The following is a 17259-nucleotide window of genomic DNA, read 5'->3' as shown; positions in this document are numbered from 1 at the left end:
ATATTGTGCAACGTGGTACACTCTCTCGCTCCTCTGAAATACACCGAATCACCCGCTCACTCACCCTAGATCATGCAAATGAAGCAACTTGGGAGATATTCAGTATACAGTTCAACTTGATTTATTCGGAGCTTACATCTTACAACCGCACGCCACCGCAGCTCCCAGCGAACTGACGTACTTCTCCAATAATCGCAAAGCATATCACAACTAAAATATCGCCCTCTACGATTAAACTATGAAATACATCTTAAAGGTATAACTCATTATGCTACAATACCTTTAAACAACTACTGTAACGTCATATAGTGAACAACATTGTGTTAAAATTTAAACAGCTTTTTTATTGGGTTGGGGCAATAAATGTCTACTTACAATAACGGAAATCATGACAGGGGCCTTAATGATCCAGTAGCTCGAATCCCGTGTCACATCATTCCACCAGCACCTGCAGGATTAAATTTGATTAAGAAAGATTAAAAAGGAGGGGGCACAGAACCGGGGGCTTTAGGGAGTGCTCCCCCGACCCCCTCCACACACACACCCTAACATACACACATACAATTCATTCAGTACAGAAACATGAACATTACTTTCAAGTTGCGGTATCGTGTATGTTCAGTCCCCCCCCCCCCTCCCATCCTCTCTCGAATTTCACGCCCCCTGATGCAAAATACATTGATAAAATGTGAAAAAAATACAAATAAACTATTGTGAACTGTGTTCCAATGGTTCGAACCCCCACCAATAATTACAAAAAAGTATTCGCTTTAAATAGAATCGATCAAACTTTAGCGATCTAACGGCATGTTTCACATTTTCACAAACAGGAGGCATTATTGATTTCCGTCGTAACTGATACAATTTTTGAAGGAATTATCTCCTTTAATAGTATATGTCTACCTTTTTCCCCAGATATTTTTTTAAATAAAATCGAAAGAACCGTGAAAAAGCTTCCAACCCCTCTTTTCTAAACCAGGACTGGTGAAAGAACTTTAATTCGCAAAAGCCTTTGGCCACGTGATTAGGATTAGTCGCACATAGAAATTCCCTTGATTTACACTCAACTTAAGAATCAGGGACAGTCTCCGTTTGAAGAAGACGTAATTGATGACGGTGTTTTGTTACGTTATTGTGATATTTCTTTAATACCAGGACGAATGCTTCGGTTAGATAATCGGGTATACGTAAAATCAGACATTGGTACTTAAAGCACAGACGTTTTAGTTTCGATTTTCCCGTGTGAGGAAAAACATTAAATCCTGATTGTTTGATGGCTTAGCTGATTCTCAAATCTCCAGTGCAAGGTGTGTAAACACTCCAAACTAGGTTGAGGTAGAAGCTGACGATAAGTTTGCTTTCTCAAAATTGTGCATTTTTATTGTCCTGTATCTTTCCTTTTCTCTTTCTATCATACATCTCAAAATACGACTCCTCCATGCAGCACTGCAACTAAATGATGAGAATTCGGGAGCATTTTTTGTCAATGTTTGTCTTGCCTTATGGATTTTTGTCATGCGCAAAATATTACCACCTGTTTTGATTTGTTGGTTCCATTCGAAATTTCCTTTTAATTGTTGTCAAGCATTATGACATGATTTGTGTCATGAATTCATTTTATCGATGGCAAAATAACATTTATAGAACATGAAAACTTCAATGGCACATAACTTTTTTATTGTTTTGTTACAAGACCGTCATGTAATGTTCGTACTTATGCATGCAGTAATATTCGAGATATATCCGAGACCACTATACTATGTGAGTGGCTGCCTTTCGACCCGGCAAATCATAATACATTGGAATGAAATATGACAGCGAATGTCATTACATTGCTGAGTTAAGAGGATTATGTTCCTCATGAAATCCGATTTGAATGAGTATAATTTTATCATTTGGCCCATTGGCATTAAGAGAATTGCTAATTCAAATATACTGCTACGTATGAGATGTGAGGACATCAATAAGAGAAGTACACAAGAAAGAGAGAGAGAGAAAATAAAATAATAATACCACACCGAAGGTTATTAATAGTAGTTTTGCTGCACGGAATGTGAATTCAAGCTACTTTCCTTCATACGTCATGTAAAATGTTTTGAATTGTAAACTAACCTTTTCGGTTTGCGGTTGGTCAGTAATTATAAAACGATAATAATATTACTAATGAAGTAATTAGTTGACCCTTATTATCTCTATCCTTTCGATCATCAACATAAAATCTAGGCCCAATAGCGTTTATTTTACATTTACTCTCATTAATAAGATCATCCCCAGGTGCATCTAAAAGAGTAAAGGACCTAGTACTGTCCCTTGTGGGACTGAGTCGTTGATACTAACAGTATCGGATGTTTAAGAAGCAATAAATTTATTAATGTTGATCAGCAACCAAGATCTGACAAACAGAAAGATAGTTTTCAATCCAAGCCAGGGATCGTCCACATAAATAGAGCAATTGTGCTATTTTATCAAATGCCCATTTGATATCGTTAGTATATGTCTCGTCAGTTCTATAAAGAATACAATTCACTTCATGAGACATGGTAGCAACCAATTCGACTGTACTGCGGCTGAGTTGCTTCAAATTATGCATACGTGATATTAGGGTATGAGTCAACAAAATAATATTGCTCGTCGATCACACTTAGCTTTAAAAAATTAATGGCAAAGGAAAACAAAATCATTATTTAAGTGATATCCCTAGTACCGTATTAGGACCACATTGACGATAAAAGTGAATAAATGTGATTGCATGAAACTACATTGAGACTTTAAATATGCAAATACGACAATAGGATGCCTAACTGAATGTGCCTCACTTGTTCGATATTTATCATTCTTATGAACAATTCCAAAATAACGAGACTGCCATAATTTATTTACACACCCCATCCCCACCTGCTGTTCCATAAATACTTTAATGAATAATGAAATAATAAGAAGGGTTTGCCATGCATGTGTATGACAAAGGCGACCGCATACCTTACGATTGGTCTGCGACTCAATTTTGGAATAAAACGTAGTAGAATTTGATGCTAATATTGAGACTTGGAATATCTTACTGTGTAATGTTCGAAATCATCGTACGAATACCTATGTTCAAATCTGTGACTAAGCTATCATCCTTCTTAATAGAATAAAAGCAAATTTAATATCTAGTCGTAATGACGTCATAGTAGTCGTACGATTTGCTACGATTTGAAACTAATTTGGCCTTTACTCCAAAATAAAGGCTTGCAATCTTTCAGAATGATTATATTAATATTCTTTCAATTGATTTTAACCTCAAATAAAATGATATGTTCCATTCACATTTTCAGAAAATGAGCAAAATGCGATTTGTTCCAAAAATCGGATTGCGAACAGTCGTAAGGTGTGCGGTGGCCTTAAGGAAAAATTATTTGGCATAACATCTTTTATGCCCTTGTCTCACCAACGAAACCGATACCAAACCGACCGATGATATGCCATTCGATATAACGTAATAGCTTTGATCGGTCTGGGGACGGTTCCTATGATGTGACTGTGCATGCTATGCCATCAAGTGGCGCCAAAAACGATAGACTTACCCTGACGATTCTTTAAACGATCGCACTATCGCCCAAGGGACCACCACGAATGCAGGGCAACCTGAAAAATAGAAAAATAAAATAACATAATATCATACTACCTTGGTGAAAAGGAAAAATCGTAATCGAATTTCAGATGTTCCCTCGTTTTATGATAATTAGAATTCCAATGCATTAGAGGAGTTCCAATCAAATTAATCAAAAGTAGATAATACAGAATCAAAAGCGGACTAGATGTAAAATTTAGAGGGAGTTGTTTTTAAGACCAGCACACAGCAAGTGCAATTCGTTTTACATTTTCCAAGTCTACCGTGTCTAAAACTGGTAGTACTATTAAAGAGTTTGATAAATTTAGAACATCTATAGAATTGTTATAAATAACATATGGTTATCATGATACATTTGGCTATTTTTTTAAACGTTCAATGAATTCATATCACATTATAGTTTTACAGAGATACTAAAAATGACATAAATGGAAAACACATTTATCATTTGTTTTCCTTTTTTAACTTGGTTTGATAAAACTCTTTTTTAATTTACATATATTACTTTTTTATATTTTACTTGGTCTGATGAAACTCATTTATCATTAATATCATCGTTGTACTTATCATGAATGGTAATTATGTATTAATGAATTATCAGAATTAGGAAGTGAAAGAAAGGGGAGAATGCTAAAAACAAGAGTAATAATATAATAGCTAAATTTATATAGCGCTTTTTGTCCGAGGATACAAAGCGTTTTGCTATTATTACCCCGGCTTTAGCTCGAGCTACCATCAGATGCGTTCAGAGCATGCAAGGAATTAATCCTACCGGGTACCCATTCACCTCACCTGGGTCGAGTGCAGCACAGAGTGGATAAAGTTATTGCTGAAGGAAAAACACCATGGCTAGGATTCGAACCCACGGCCCTCTGTTTGAAAGGCGAGAGTCAGAACCACTATACCAAGACGAGTCCACACAAATGAGAGGCAATATCGCACAGAAAGCAAGGGTTTAAAACCGGTGAACCTTTGCAATAGACATTATTTTTTCCCAGAACACTAACGAATGTCAAGTGCTGCTTTTTACCATGTTTATCGATATTATTTTATGACATTCAATTTTCAAGTAGTTGAAACATTCGTTGCCTTGCCGACTGCTACTAAATCACTCATTCGCTTTCTCCTCAGAATGATAATGATGATGAATGCGATAATATAAACGTTGGATTTTTGGTTCCAGCATAGCAACGCCACTATGTGACTGACGGGGTCTAACTCACACGATTGACAATCGCTGTTTATTGGCTAGTAACAGAAAAAAGCTTGGGACTTTGAAAGCCTGAAAATTTGTGCGCAATATCTCATGTGTTTTCACGTAGGTGAAGTAATCAGAATTGATATGTTTCGCCTAGAAACATTTCTATTATGTGTTTTGTTGCATGTAATTGTTCTATATATATAGCTCAGTATTGTTACCATCAATATTATTGTTATTGTTGCGATTATTACCATTCTTGTCAGTATTATTATCATCATGATCATCTTCATTACTGTTTTAAAAAAAATGTAATATATCGCCTAAAAATTGGCATGATTCAATATTTTTCAAAAGACCACTGATTTCCTATTTTACCTCTGAGTTCATTGCCCTGTGAAGCGATGGGTGACCTTTATGTTTAGTGAAAACCTGGTGTTTTTTTGGTCAAATTTCTCGTAAGAAAAAATGACCTTTATTTTGTAGTGAAAACATTTTTTTGTGAGTGTATGCTCTTTAAATTCAAGCCAGCACCGCCAGTTAAAAATCGTTTCCATGGCCCTGTCTGAGTTTTGACAAAGTAACATGATAAACGAGGGATGTGAGATAGTGTTAAACATTGATGGTTTAAAGACAAGTGACTTTCGTTTTTCTCCACGACAATACTCAATAATACTATTAAAGATTTCGCTTCTAATGGGCACAACTGTCCAGTATTATACAGATCAATTTGGAGAAAATCCACTTTCAAACAAAGTCTGCGGTACGAATCCTACAAGAAAATAGAGCCTTCGAAACGAAAAATTTCAATGGGCTTTCTTGCAAAATCAAAATGGAAGCTATTCGATGCTGCCAATAAACCCATCCGCGGGCAATACCACGTCAGTCAGGATTTACAAGCGATTTGCCATTCCTGTTTTTCGTTTTGGAATTGAATTCCTCTGCTTTCCAGTCAACACGGCTTTATTCTACTATTTTCTTCATGAAGCATGATTATTAATGGAAAAAAGTATTTCACATTGAACAGGGAATAGGTGTTTGGAGCTCTTTACATTGAGTGTCAAAAGGCCTTTATTGCTCAATGTGAAACGAGGATCCCTTTCCCCTTTGGTGACTGGGGATTCCTAACTACTGCAGCGGCGTGCCGTGAATTTGGCAAGACGAACGATGGACCAAAAGCAATGACTTTTTGAAGATAATTCTCACGATGTTCCCCCATTGGAGAGAAGAGATTAAAACGTAAGGAAAAGAATGAAGATTAATGATTGTATCTACTCCTAGGTTATGTATAAGAACTCGCTGGATGCGGTGGTAAAATGATAATGAACATTTAAGATTGAATACTAAATAATGCACATTGCCTTGGGGATGCAGGGAAATGAAGCAATTTAAAACCACTATGTTGACAGTCCAATCATCATAGAAAGTAGTAAGATGGAATCAATGAGAAATCACATCGTTGGAATCATCATGAGAGGGGCGTAGAGCTTTCAATTGAAAGTTAAAGTGGAATTCTTAAGTGATTTTCCTTAACTTCTGGTTTCTTCGCATCGATCGTCCTTTCATTCTGTCCCGTTACCTCCCTCCCACTCTCCCCTTCCTCTCCGTATCTATCTCTCCCTTTTTCGCCTGCCCCGTATTTCCCCTCTCTGAATTACAATGTTTACACTCACACACGCGAGCAGTTCTGCAACACATCCTCACACTCAACACACTCGTGCAAAATGTGCTAACTCATATTTAAAGGAGAATGAAACCTTTGGAACAAGTAGTCTTGTGTGGAAACAGAATAATCAAAGAATAAGAACAAAGAAAGTTTGAGAAAAATCGGACAAATAACGAGAAAGTTATGAGCATTTGAATATTGCAATCACTAATGCTATGGAGATCCTCCCATTGGCAATGTGACAATGGTGTGTGCTGTAACATGTGAACAACTTTCCCTTTAATGGACTATGGAATACTCCCAAAATGTAGCTTTTTGCTTTTTCTTATGGTGATACAAACTCTTTATCCATGATGTATTCTTTAAAAATCTGTATTACATGCCCTTCTATAGAAAGAACTCATGATCTACTGATGTGATAAAAGAGGCAGTTTAAGTGAAATATATACTAAAGTAATGGGGTGAGTTTTTCACAAGTGACATCACACATCTTTGTCGCATTGCCAATTTGAGGATCTCTTTAGCATTAGTGATCACAATATTCAAATGCTCATAGCTTTCTCATTATTTGTCCGATTTTTCTCAAACTTTCGATAATCTGTTTCTTTGATTTTTCTGTTTTCACACAAGCTATCTTGTTCCAAAGGTTTCATTCTCCTTTTATCACAACACACACACAATACACACTGTCACCGCGTATGCTTATAGCATTTCCACCTATTTTAAAGTAGAATAAAAATAGAAAGAAGCAAAAATGACTCGCCTCAAAGGTAAGTACCTTAGCAGATCATCGAACCCCGGACTTTCATTTGCTTGGTCTTTGAACACTTCGCCACGGCACTTCCACAGCCGCCGAAGAACCGTACCGCCTTAAAATGTCTCCACCCCTTCTCCCTTATACTTACACACACCCTACGCACACTCCCACACACCCATACATAATAATATTTTTTTTGTTTTGAATAATAATAATAATAATAGCTATTATATAGCGCCATCTATCTAGAAATATTCTATTCCGATGCGCGTTGTTATTATTATTACCCCGACTTTAGCTCCAGCTGCCTTTCAGCGCTCATGCATTCATGGAATTAATCCTACCGGGTACCCATTCACCTCACCTGGGTCGAGTGCAGCACAATGTGGATAAATTTCTTGCTGAAGGAAATTACGCCATGGCTGGGATTCGAACCCATGACCCTCTTTTTCAAAGTCAGAAGACTTATACACTGGGCCACAACGCTCCACATATACACCGTGTGAGTAAAACAAACAAAAATGACACCTCACAAATCCCCAAGTTAAGCATGTTAAGGGGGAAATATGTTATGAACACATAATCATTATTTATGGCGGGAAAGAGTTCCCCTAAATCAAATGCCATTTTTTCATGTCTTCACGTTTGAATAATCAGTAGGTATTCTTTGCAGTGATGCAACTTTTGACTTGCGAAAAATAAGGCAAGACTGGATTGAATGAATCCAGATGTCATGATCCTAAAATCCATTTTCAATAATTAACATTAGAATTGTTAAACACTTTTTAGTATCAATTCCTAAAGTCAATTTCATTGAAAAGGAATTTTCAAATTTGTTTACTAATTTATGTAGGATTGTTACATCATTGCCATCTTACTTTGGCGCAAAGCTTTACATCGCAGTAAAAAAAATACCACCTGATTATCAAAGCGTTAACATAATTATACCACACAAATATGGTATCAACTGGGAGAAGATACTCTATACGAACGCGCACACTCCCTCTCCCTTTCCTTCCCCCTTTTTCTATTTCTTATTCTCTGTTATTCTTCTTATTTCACTTTTGCATTGGCCCATTACCGTCTACTTCTTCGTGTATTATGTTTACATCAAAATCTATCTGAACATACAATGTATCAATCAACCCATATGTGAGTAGAACAAGGAGCAACGAGGGAGATGAGGAAAAGGAACATAATAACCAGATAACGCAGCTCGATACTGGGGATTGGGAGGTCCGCTTTCCTGGAGGAAAAGGTACCGAAAAGGCGAGAGAAAGCATGACGGAAAGGAAATTATTTCACCATACATTGTCTGTCAGTCTATTTGCCCTTCACTACTTCTTATCCACATCTCGTGCGTCTCTTGACTGGTGACAGTTGGGTAGAGATGTTTTCGCAACCACAACGCAGACGCTTTCTGGAACGTAGATAATCTATTGTAAAAAGCACTTCGTGACAAAGCAGTCTTTGTCGAAAATCGGTGAATCAAAAAAGCAGTGTTACTCAGGACTGTGGACAAACGACAAATTTGCAATTGTTTGTCGGCTCCGAATCCTAGGACGATCTGCTTTCCCGGTTCACCAACTTTCGACAAAAATTCTCTCAGCTGTCCATTGTGATTTGACAGGGATTTTCAATAGATTGACTATGTTGTAGAATCCGTCCACGTTGCACCTGCAAATAAATCCCTACTATCATCAATTAATATTTCGGAGGTAGAAATCATATGAGTAGATATTTACAAAGTAAAATGCAAGGATCAAACACCCTGGAAAGTCAGTGGCTTGAAAAGTCAGGGAGATCAATAACACCCTATCGACCGAGTTGGGACTTCAATAATCCCTTTTCTTGCAGGATATTTTCAAAGAACCACGATCGGATAGTCAAATAAAAAATAGAGTCAGTGATGAAAAAATAGAATGTTAAAAGAACATTCCGATATATAGAATTTCACGGAAACTTTCCAAATCACATCTCAAGGACCATGAAAACAATGTCCCGGTTCAGACAATGTATCCTGATATCAGACACAATGGCAGGATGTCTGAAGAGCTACAATCGAAGCGTGGCACGAAAACGCGGGAATCTTCATTTCGCATGTTCTCTGACTTTTGCTGCGTTTTCATTTTCCCTATGGGTTCGAGAAGGAAAAAAAGCAGGAGACAATTGAAAACAAATCAAGGCATAAATGTGAGACGGAACGTCCTTGCCAGGCTTTCCCATGGCATCGCTTAGATTACCACCACGCATTGTCAAAAATGCACATGATCTTTGAAAGCGTTCATTGAAAACTCCATGAAAGCTTGTTACATCTAATGATAATGAGAGTAAAATCCACAAACACGTTGCAAACATATTTATACTAGTATAGAACATTACACCGGACTGATTATTAGTGAAGGGTTTTGACTATTAAGACTTAATATGGGGGTTGGGATATGTATTTTAATGTTTTCTTTGAGATATGTGTTAGGTGTTAGGTCCACTTTTTACCATTCCGAGAAAAACCATGTTTTTTATTCTCACTTACTGCAATATTCTTATGAGAAACTAAATTGTCATGATGTACTACCCTATCATATGAACATAAAATTTGGTATAAAAGAAATTTACCTGTCTTCATATTTTTTAAAATATTCTTTTCCAAAAAAATAATGTGTTGACCTAACCCCCTTTGCAACCAAACTGAAATGGACCTAACCCCTTTTGAAAAAAAGTGATTTTTCTTTGCCATTTTAGATCACTTTTAATGGGAATTTCGACTTTTCTTTGGTACCATCTTATAGAGCTACTAAAAATCTATATATTAAGACAAAAATATCGTTTTTGATGAAAAATGGACCTAACCCCTATTTGCAAGTGAGCTCTTCATATGCTTTTTTTTTTCAATAGTACAGACATAATATCAATTATCATGTTGATTATCATTCAATAAGAACCCTTTCCAAGTCACCTAGAACATACAAATTTTATTCAATTTACTTGTATGAAATGAACTGTCACGAAAAAAAAACTCGACAAGTTTCATCAATTAAAAAAAAAATAACCAAGCATAATAATTATGTTCAGGCAAGTGCGGATACACGTGTATCAAGCCCTTCATTTTCGTTCGAGAAAGACTGTGGATAAAACGTTGTTATTGTATCATGCAGAAAAAAAAAATATAAAGACTATACATCCCCCTAACCCTTGTTCAATTCAAGTCTAGATCGAGGCCTGAAATATTTGATATTGATATTGATAAAAACAAGGCAAACGCCAAGCGTTGTCTCGCCTGCATATTGCAGTCATGAAGAGACTGCATGTCAAATCTGAAGGGTAACATTTAAGAAACTTTGACAGCTTTTCTATTGTACAATTGGCAAATTTGTGTGAATATTGTAAATGGTGCCAAGAACTATAACTCATTAAATAAATAACAACAGTTTTTAAAGAATAAACAAGTAAAATACAAAATCTGGTTCAGGTATAGAGAGTACTGAGTTCTGAAGTAAAATGTTAGTGTTAAAAAGTATAAAATTATAAAGTTCGTGTCATTAGAGGAACAAAGTAGTGTGAAAGTTCATTGACCTTTGACCTTAATCGAATTCAACTCACATTCGAACCAACCTGACCTGCACCTTCAAGAGATGGACATCTGTTACAAGTTTGGCGATCCCACCTCGAAGCTATAGAAAGTTATTGTGTGTACAACACAGCACAGTGCCAGTCATGAAGAGTTCATTGACCTTTGGCCTTAATCAAATTCAACTCACATTCAAACTTTACCTGCACCTTCAAAAGATGGACCTCTTGTATGAATTTGGCAATCCTACCTTGAAGATATAGAAAGTTATTGTGTGTACAGCACAGCACAGTGCCAGTCATGGAAAGTTCATTGACCTTTGACCTTATTCGAATTCGGCTCACATTTGAACTTGACCTGCACCTTCAAGAGATGGACCTCTGTTATGAATTTGGCGATCTCACCTCGAAGCTATAGAAAGTTATTGTGTGTACAACACAGCACAGTGCCAGTAATGGAAAGTTCATTGACCTTTGACCTTATTCACATTCGACTCATATTCGAACTTGACCTGCACCTTCAAAAGATGGACCTCTTGTATGAATTTGGCAATCCTACCTCGAAGATATAGAAAGTTATTGTGTGTACAGCACAGCACAGTGCCAGTCATGGAAAGTTCATTGACCTGTGACCTTTGACCTTATTCAAATTCGGCTCACATTTGAACTTGACCTGCACCTTCAAGAGATGGACCTCTGCTATGAATTTGGCGATCTCACCTCGAAGCTATAGAAAGTTATTGTGTGTACAACACAGCACAGTGCCAGTCATGGAAAGTTCATTGACCTTTGACCTTATTCACATTCGACTCATATTCGAACTTGACCTGTGCCTTCAGGAGATGGACCTCTGGTATGAATTTGGTGATCCCAACTCGAAGATATAGAAAGTTATTGTGTGTACAACACAGAACAGTGCCAGTCATGGAAAGTTCATTGACCTTCGACCTTATTCACATTCGACTCATATTCGAACTTGACCTGTGCCTTCAAGAGATGGACCTCTGGTATGAATTTGGTGATCCCACCTCGAAGCTATAGAAATTTATTGGGTGTACAACACAATTGTTGACGACGACGACGACGCCGACGACGCCGCCGGAAATAGTGATACCTATGTCTCGCTCCGCTACGCAGGCGAGACAAAAATTATTAAAAAAAACTTACCCCAACCAAGTGCAATGTATCTGTAGATTGACTTCTCGGAAAACACTGCCAAGGTGATCAAGGAGTGAAGATAGACGCCCTCTACGAGAAGCCAGTAGAAATTCGCAACCAGAAAATATTGGATCAGGGTAAAGGCTACCTTGCATCCGGGATTCTGGTAATTCGGTTGCTGAATGGAACAAAATAAAACAACCAAACAGTTAATAAAGTGTATTAAGACGCCCTGAAAGTGACGTCATATTTGAGTTTCTTAAATATAATTTACTCAACTCAGACCTGTGTATTATTCTTTCTTTCTATTATTTCCCTTTATCCTCCTTTCCCCCTTATTTCATGTTTACACTAGGGGAGGGGACTGGGGATGATCGCCTCATGACCCCCCTCCTCCTGCACCGCCGCTCTTATCCATAACGGGTTAGTATTGATTTCCTTCTGTGGTACTACTTCTTTTTTTCATTTTTGTTTATCCTTCTCTTCTTTTTTTTTTTTTGGGGGGGGGGGGGGGAATTTCTGAATAATCAGTGCTACAATGGGACAAAGGTGATCGTACCTCCCCCCTGTAGTGCCCATATTCATAATTTATCATAACAAATTTGAACATATCGTACTCCTATTAACCCCCCCCCCCCCACACACACACACACACACACACACACACCCACACACCCTCACACACACCCTCACACACACTGCTTCCCCCTTGTCGTAGCGCTGTCCTTGTCCATGACAAACCCATTTGAATTTATTCAAACATTTGAATATTCTTTTAGATTTGCTCCTGTCGGGCGCCCTCTACTTACAGAGAGTGTAGAGTTTTCTGCGTCTCCTATTTCCGAGTCTTGAAGTTCGGCTTTAAGCAATGCTGCTTCGTTCTGTGCCTGGATGATGTCCCGGATGAAGACGAAGATGGCGCGAAGAATGAAGGACATGAAGAGATGCATGTGGATCATGTTACGGGTACATCTTAGCTTCCTGAAAGAAAGAATTCAAATGTATAATTTAATTTCCGTTCAAGAAGGAACTCTTGAAGTATATGTCAAAACGTATTGATGGGTTCGAAAGCATAACATTGTTTTTCGTAGAACTCCACTTAGCTTTCAGCTCTCATGCGGCACGCCGTCCTTCTGCTGAGGTGATTTTTGGAAACCCAGTACAGTCTCGAATAATTTATAGATAAAATAAAATATTGGTTAAGTTGCATTGTAAATTATACAGTTCATGAATGGTTTGTATTGGGAAAAAAACACCGAAGTTGTTTCTAAAATTTAACAACTATGCCCATCTTATTATTTGTGTACCAAGGTTGTTCAAAGGAAATGTTTATTTTTACAAAAAAAATATTTGTGTTTGTTCCGATCATTTTAACACATTTAATGTCCTGTGTGAATTTAATCCATAATCTACAATCCTCGATTTAATGCACTTTGCTTGTGCGGGTGCGCGTTTCCGCGTGCATTAATGATACAGAAAGCTCGCTCCAAAAAGTAGTTATGGAACACAACTCTGCAGTCTCGGTTTGGCGTCTTCTCATGTTAAAGTTCTGACGTGTCTGATGTCACCTAAATCCTTGAACACGACGTGTGTGTTTCAACAACCTTAATTCAGTACAGCTAAAGTTTATGTTTCCATGCAGATTCTTGTAATTACGTAACAAAACTACCAAGAACCTGATGAAAGTTGATGCTTTCCCAGGTTCTATTCGGAATTCAGCAAATACATGATTATTATTAAACCGCACGATGCCTAGGGGATGACGGGACAAATAAAGTCCAGTGCAACTTTAAATAAATGTAAATAATGCAACTTTAACAGCTCCATGAGTATCGGAATTGTTATCGACACCCTTTATGGCGTCAGAATGACGTTTTTCTTCTACGAATCAAAATATTATCTCAGACAAGTTCTATGGACAGGGTTGCACATTTGTAATCGGAGAGGGAGTCATCTTCTCCTCAAGGCCGTGAACTCGGCTTGGATTCATCAGTACAACCGAACATTGAAGTTTGTAAGACAATGACATTTGTGATGAAGAAAAATAATAATACGTAAAGCGCTGTATATTATTACCCATGGTTTAGCTAGGCTACCTTGATCCCGAGCCCGAGAATTCAAGTAATTCCCTCCGACCGGACCCATGTACGACACCTGGGTGAAGAGTTACACATGTAGATAAACGCCTTGGGATTTGAAACTCAGACCTTGTGTCTCAAAATCCGAAGACATATCCATTAAGCCATAACACCTCTATAGAAGATGGCCTTTGTCATGAGATTTAAACAAGTGTAATAGACATGGATAATGAATAGCGATGTATAAACATTTTGTTCGAACTAAGATATGAGGTACTTTTCACTATGGGTTAATCAAGATTACTATGTTGGTATAATTTGGCTCCAATTTACTATTTTGTTTTGGATAGACGTTATTATATCACAATGTACTTGTCAGTAAGATTAGACAATGAATGCAATTTAATTTAATTAAAAAAAAAACATTTAGATGCGTTTAATTGGTCTGTGTCTTTTACCTCCCTATGCAGTTTCATTTAAGTCTTGTTCTAATATAGATGATGTCAGACCAGTACCGACCGACAAGTTCAACAATAGACAATTCAGTACAAAGAATGATGGGGATTTTCACGTGAGCTTAAAGGGATGGTCCGGGCTGAAAATATTTATATCTTAATACATAGAGTATAATTCACTAAGCAAAATGCAGAAAATTTCATCAAAATCGGTTAACAAATAATAAAGTTATTGAAGTTTAAAGTTTATCAATATTTTGTGAGAACAGTTGTCATGAATATTCATTAGGTGGGCTGATGATGTCACATCCCCACTTTCCGTTTTCTTATGTTATTACATAAAATCATATTTTTTATTTATTTCATACTTGTGTGAATAATATGTCTCCCTTATAATGAAATAAGTTGCAGCAATAAATATCTAATGCACTAAATCAGTTGTCAATCCAATTTTTCTAGTTCTTGGAGGAAGAAATTTAAATAAACCTAATTTCATATAATAAAATACAAAAGAACAAGTGGAGATGTGACATCATCAGCCCACCTAATGAATATTCATGACGACTGTTTTCACAAAATATTGCTAAACTTTAAAATTCAATAACTTTGTTATTTCTTATCCGATTTTGATGACATTTTCGGCATTTTGCTCATTGAATTCTACTCTATTTATTAAGCTATAAATACTTTCAGCCTGGACCATCCCTTTAATTTTTTTAATTTCCAGATAATTATATAACAAAATGCCATGGAGGTTAATGCTTTACCAGGTTCTTAAGGGCATTTAGCAACTGTATATGAGGTGCCGTGGCCGAGCGGTCGAAGGCGCATGACTAAACACACCATGCACATGAAAGTCTGAGGTTCGATCCCCGGGCACGGCACTTACGATGTCCTTGAGCAAGGCGTTTATTCAGCAATGCCAATCTATCCTTTATCAGACTGTTAGCAATACTTGGAAATGCAATAGGCATTATATTTTGTATCAACAGTATCAGTAATGCATCAAAATGATTCTATCTATCTTTGCAATCATTAATTAATCTACATTGCCATTATACTATTCTAATTTTCTATTCCAAAAAACTTGCGCTTAATATCATTATAACTATAATTCAATGTTATTTATTTCATTTTAATGTATTGATTCATGTCAATTCATGTAAATGCATCACAATTCTGCCTGCATGGCCGCCATGATGTATGATTTTTTTATCAAATAAACCATTTATCTATCTATCTTTCTTTCTATCTACCTATCTCTCTAATATGTGATGCGTGTGTTTAAAAAAAACTCCTTTCACCTATTCTGCAGCCTCCCTCCTCACAACCCATAAAAACTGCACCTCTTAAAGATGCGACATATTCCAACCACTATACTCGCCGCCATTCGCATTGTATCAACATTCGAAATAGGTCCAAAAGTGTCGCTCACGGCAGACTAGATTGGACGACCTTTACATTTCCGTCCTAGCTATGCAAATGCCCAGAAAGTATTCTTCACTTCCAGCTTGAAATCGCAAGCCCCAATCAAATAATGGTCTCTAATACTAGGTCCATGACTGAATAAATAACTCACCGTTTTACCTATTCACTTTATTATATTTGTAATTTCGATTCATTTAATAATGATGACAATAAAGGAAACATGGAGATTTCGACTGCAAAGTTACCATTGATAAAGATATTGACTACATTAAAAATAGAAAATGCATCATCGGTGTACAAATATAAACAATGAATAATCGACCCACCACTACTAAACGTATCCAAGATATTTTTTTTTTTAATTCACAGCAAAAATAGAAAATAAGTTTTAAAATGATGTCCGTGTAATTAAGAATCCGTTATTTTTCATTTATCTTACCTACTGGCGGATTCAAAAGTGGATACATTACGTTCATATAAAATCTTATATTTTTTGGAATGGCTTACAGAACTATGGTTCGTAATATGAACGAGATTATTTAGAAGTTTAATTATTTGGACACATCAAAATTATTAAACATGCAAGTTATACTCTCAATAAAACAACACCCAAATTGCATGTAATTTTTTCCTTTTAATAACTGTAGCTGCCTAATGATAATTTATTCTAGAAGAATGAATACTTCATCATTCTTCTCGACCCTTTGAAGGGCCATAAGTAGAAAAAACAATCGCGATTAAATAGCCGGTATAGGATATCTTATTCATAATAATAAATAATGAAATAGGATATTTATGTTGTGGACATACCCACCTAATTCTTAGGTGCTCAAGGCGCTCCTATGCTAGGCTACAACAGCGCTCACAGCTTTTAATTCCCCGGCCGTCGGTACACATTTACCTCACCTGGGTTGAGTGCAGCACATCGTGGATCAATTTCTTGCTGAAGGACATTAAGTCATAACCTTAAAGGAAACCTAAACCTAAGAAGAAAAGCAATCTTACCAGAAAGAATAAAATGAGAGGAGCAATCTAAAACTTGTTTTATCAAAATCGGTTAGAGACTGAGCGAGTTATTGAAGTTTGAAAACTCTTGTACTCTCTATGGGGATCCTCAAATTGGCAAACATGCTTCAAAATGGCTGATTTTGTGGACAACTCTCCATTTGTTTCGTAAACACATTTTCCCCATTATCTTTCAAATTGCAACTTGCCTCCTTCGGAGCCCAACATATGTCATGGGAGAATATATTTCACACTACATATGTCAAGGTCAGGAGGAGATAATGTGAAATATGTAAAATAAAGGGGAAAATCTGAAAATTTGTGTACAAAACAA

At 36.8% G+C, this 17259-nt stretch overlaps 1 protein-coding gene across 1 annotated transcript in view; it reads right to left on the bottom strand.

Moving 5' to 3' along the window:
• LOC129274993 (vasoactive intestinal polypeptide receptor 1-like) overlaps positions 1–17259 on the bottom strand; it is a 42550-nt gene that overhangs the window by 13766 nt on the left and 11525 nt on the right. The window contains exons 4-7 of the mRNA XM_054911753.2: positions 12769–12940; positions 11969–12137; positions 3567–3627; positions 376–448 (exon numbers count right to left, since the gene is read on the bottom strand). Coding sequence (XP_054767728.1) covers positions 376–448; positions 3567–3627; positions 11969–12137; positions 12769–12940 — 475 coding nt within the window. The remainder of the gene's footprint in view (positions 1–375; positions 449–3566; positions 3628–11968; positions 12138–12768; positions 12941–17259) is intronic.

The sequence above is a fragment of the Lytechinus pictus genome, chromosome 13, assembly GCF_037042905.1.
Source record: "Lytechinus pictus isolate F3 Inbred chromosome 13, Lp3.0, whole genome shotgun sequence".
NCBI lineage: Eukaryota > Metazoa > Echinodermata > Echinoidea > Temnopleuroida > Toxopneustidae > Lytechinus > Lytechinus pictus.
Note: the sequence above shows the minus strand (reverse complement) of the source record. Positions and strands in the feature narration are given on the sequence as shown.